Below are 1,919 nucleotides of genomic sequence, written 5' to 3' on the forward strand. Positions count from 1 at the left end.
TTTAACTCCAGCATGGATGAGCAGATGTTGTTTTAAGTGACTATTGCGATTAAAAGCCTTTCCACACTGATTGCAGCTGAATGGTTTAATTCCAGCATGGATGAGCTGATGTTGTTTCAAGTGACTTTTGTGAGTAAAACAGTTTCCACACTGATCACACCTAAAAGGTTTTACTCCAGCATGGATAAGCTGATGTTCTTTTAAGTGACTTTTGTGAGTAAAACAGTTTCCACACTGATCACACCTAAAAGGTTTAACTCCAGCATGGAGGAGCTGATGTCCTTTTAAGTGACTTTTGCGAGTAAAAGACTTTCCACACTGATCACAGCTGAACGGTTTAACCCCAGCATGGATAAACTGATGTTCTTTAAAGTTCCTTTTGTGAGTAAAAGCCTTTCCACACTGATTACAGCTAAATGGTTTAACACCAGAGTGGATAAGCTGATGTTTTTTTAAGCTTCCATCCTGAGTAAAAGCCTTCCCACACTGTTCACAGCTGAATGGTTTAAATCCAGTGTGGATGAGCTGATGTGCTGTTAAGTTACTTTTGGAAGTGAAAGACTTTCCACACTGGTCGCAGCTGAATGGTTTAACTCCAGTGTGGATGACCTGATGTCCTTTTAAGTTACTTTTGGAAGTGAAAGACTTTCCACACTGTTCACAGCTGAATGGTTTAAATCCAGTGTGGATGAGCTGATGTTTTTTTAAACTGTGATGCTGAGAAAAAGACTTTCCACACCGATCACAGCTAAAGGGTTTAACTTCAGCATGGATGAGCTGATGTCTTTTTAAGCTGCTATTATGAGTAAAAGACTTTCCACAACGATCACATCTAAAGCTTCTGTCCCCACTATCGGTGCGCTGGTGTCTTCTGGCTTGCTTCATAGTGGTAAAAGTCTTTTCCACAGGGATCACAACTGGTTTATCTGTACTTGTTGGCCTTGGGTGGGTTATTTTTAGGTCTTCGGTGTGCAGAGGTTTTGGCTTGCTTTTCCTTCTTTTGCCTATGATGACAAAGAATCAAAATAGTGACACGCAGTTATGGAACAACAAAACCTACAAAAAAAAGAAAAAAGAATATAGTTTTTTTTCTTCTTTTTTTTTTTTACACCGTGTAAGAATATTCAACACTGCTATCAATACATTTTTCAAAAATTGTCTCTGTGCAAGATGGGTTTAAAAACACAAACAACTGTGGGATACTGTTTGTCCATGATTGCACCAAATTGGCACAGCACTGATCCTGTGACAAGGTAGGTATCACCAACTAAATTTGTGCCCCCTGCATTGTGAGCATTCACTGGGCACTGTTAGATTTGTATTGTTGATTGTCATTTATGCTTAGAAGTATCTACTCATAATCAATGTCATGTTGGTAGAGGTTTGATCTTTCTGTGTGCCTCCCAGAGCACTCTGGCATGCACATACAACTTAAGGTCAGGAGAGAGGTCATATCTGCTCTTACTGATTTATGGTATAGAAGGACACCTACTCTGTATCTGGTTAAGTATAAGAGCCTTTTGTTTAGATGGACCGCCAGACTCCTGGCACCAGCTTTGGGGAGTCTTCACGGGGTCACATCTTGACCCCCCCCCCCCCCCCCCACACACAAGGTATTCTTTGTCCACATGTATACCTATATGAAACGTCATATGTTAGTGAACCTATGCATATTCATGCAACCACAATAAAAGGAGTGCTATTGGGAAACTGGCTGAGAGTCTGACGGAGGTCAAGTCGGTGGAACGACACTTGGCTCCAGGCAGGTAACACAAAGAACTTTGCCTACTCGTGTCTTGCTTTTGCTGTGTAGTATATTCTCTTGAACGTTCCAGCGAATAGGTTTAAGCTAGAAACCTATCAGGCACGGACTGCGGATCCAGTTTGCTCTGCCTCCATTACAAACGATTAGACGTGGA

General features: G+C 41.4%; 1 protein-coding gene across 1 annotated transcript in view; it reads right to left on the reverse strand.

Annotated features, from left to right (window-relative positions):
• Window positions 1-958, reverse strand: part of LOC146714053 (uncharacterized) — a 3,450-nt gene extending 2,492 nt beyond the window's left edge. The window contains exon 1 of the mRNA XM_085450653.1: window positions 1-958. This exon is cut by the window's left edge and continues 2,492 nt beyond it. Within this exon, the coding sequence (XP_085306779.1) occupies window positions 1-885 (885 nt within the window). The 5' untranslated portion in view covers window positions 886-958.
• Between the last annotated feature and the right edge of the window lie 961 nt (window positions 959-1,919).

Source organism: Copadichromis virginalis, linkage group LG3, assembly GCF_057382275.1.
Source record: "Copadichromis virginalis isolate Kocher_CV1m ecotype Utaka linkage group LG3, C_Virginalis_male_GT1.1, whole genome shotgun sequence".
NCBI lineage: Eukaryota > Metazoa > Chordata > Actinopteri > Cichliformes > Cichlidae > Copadichromis > Copadichromis virginalis.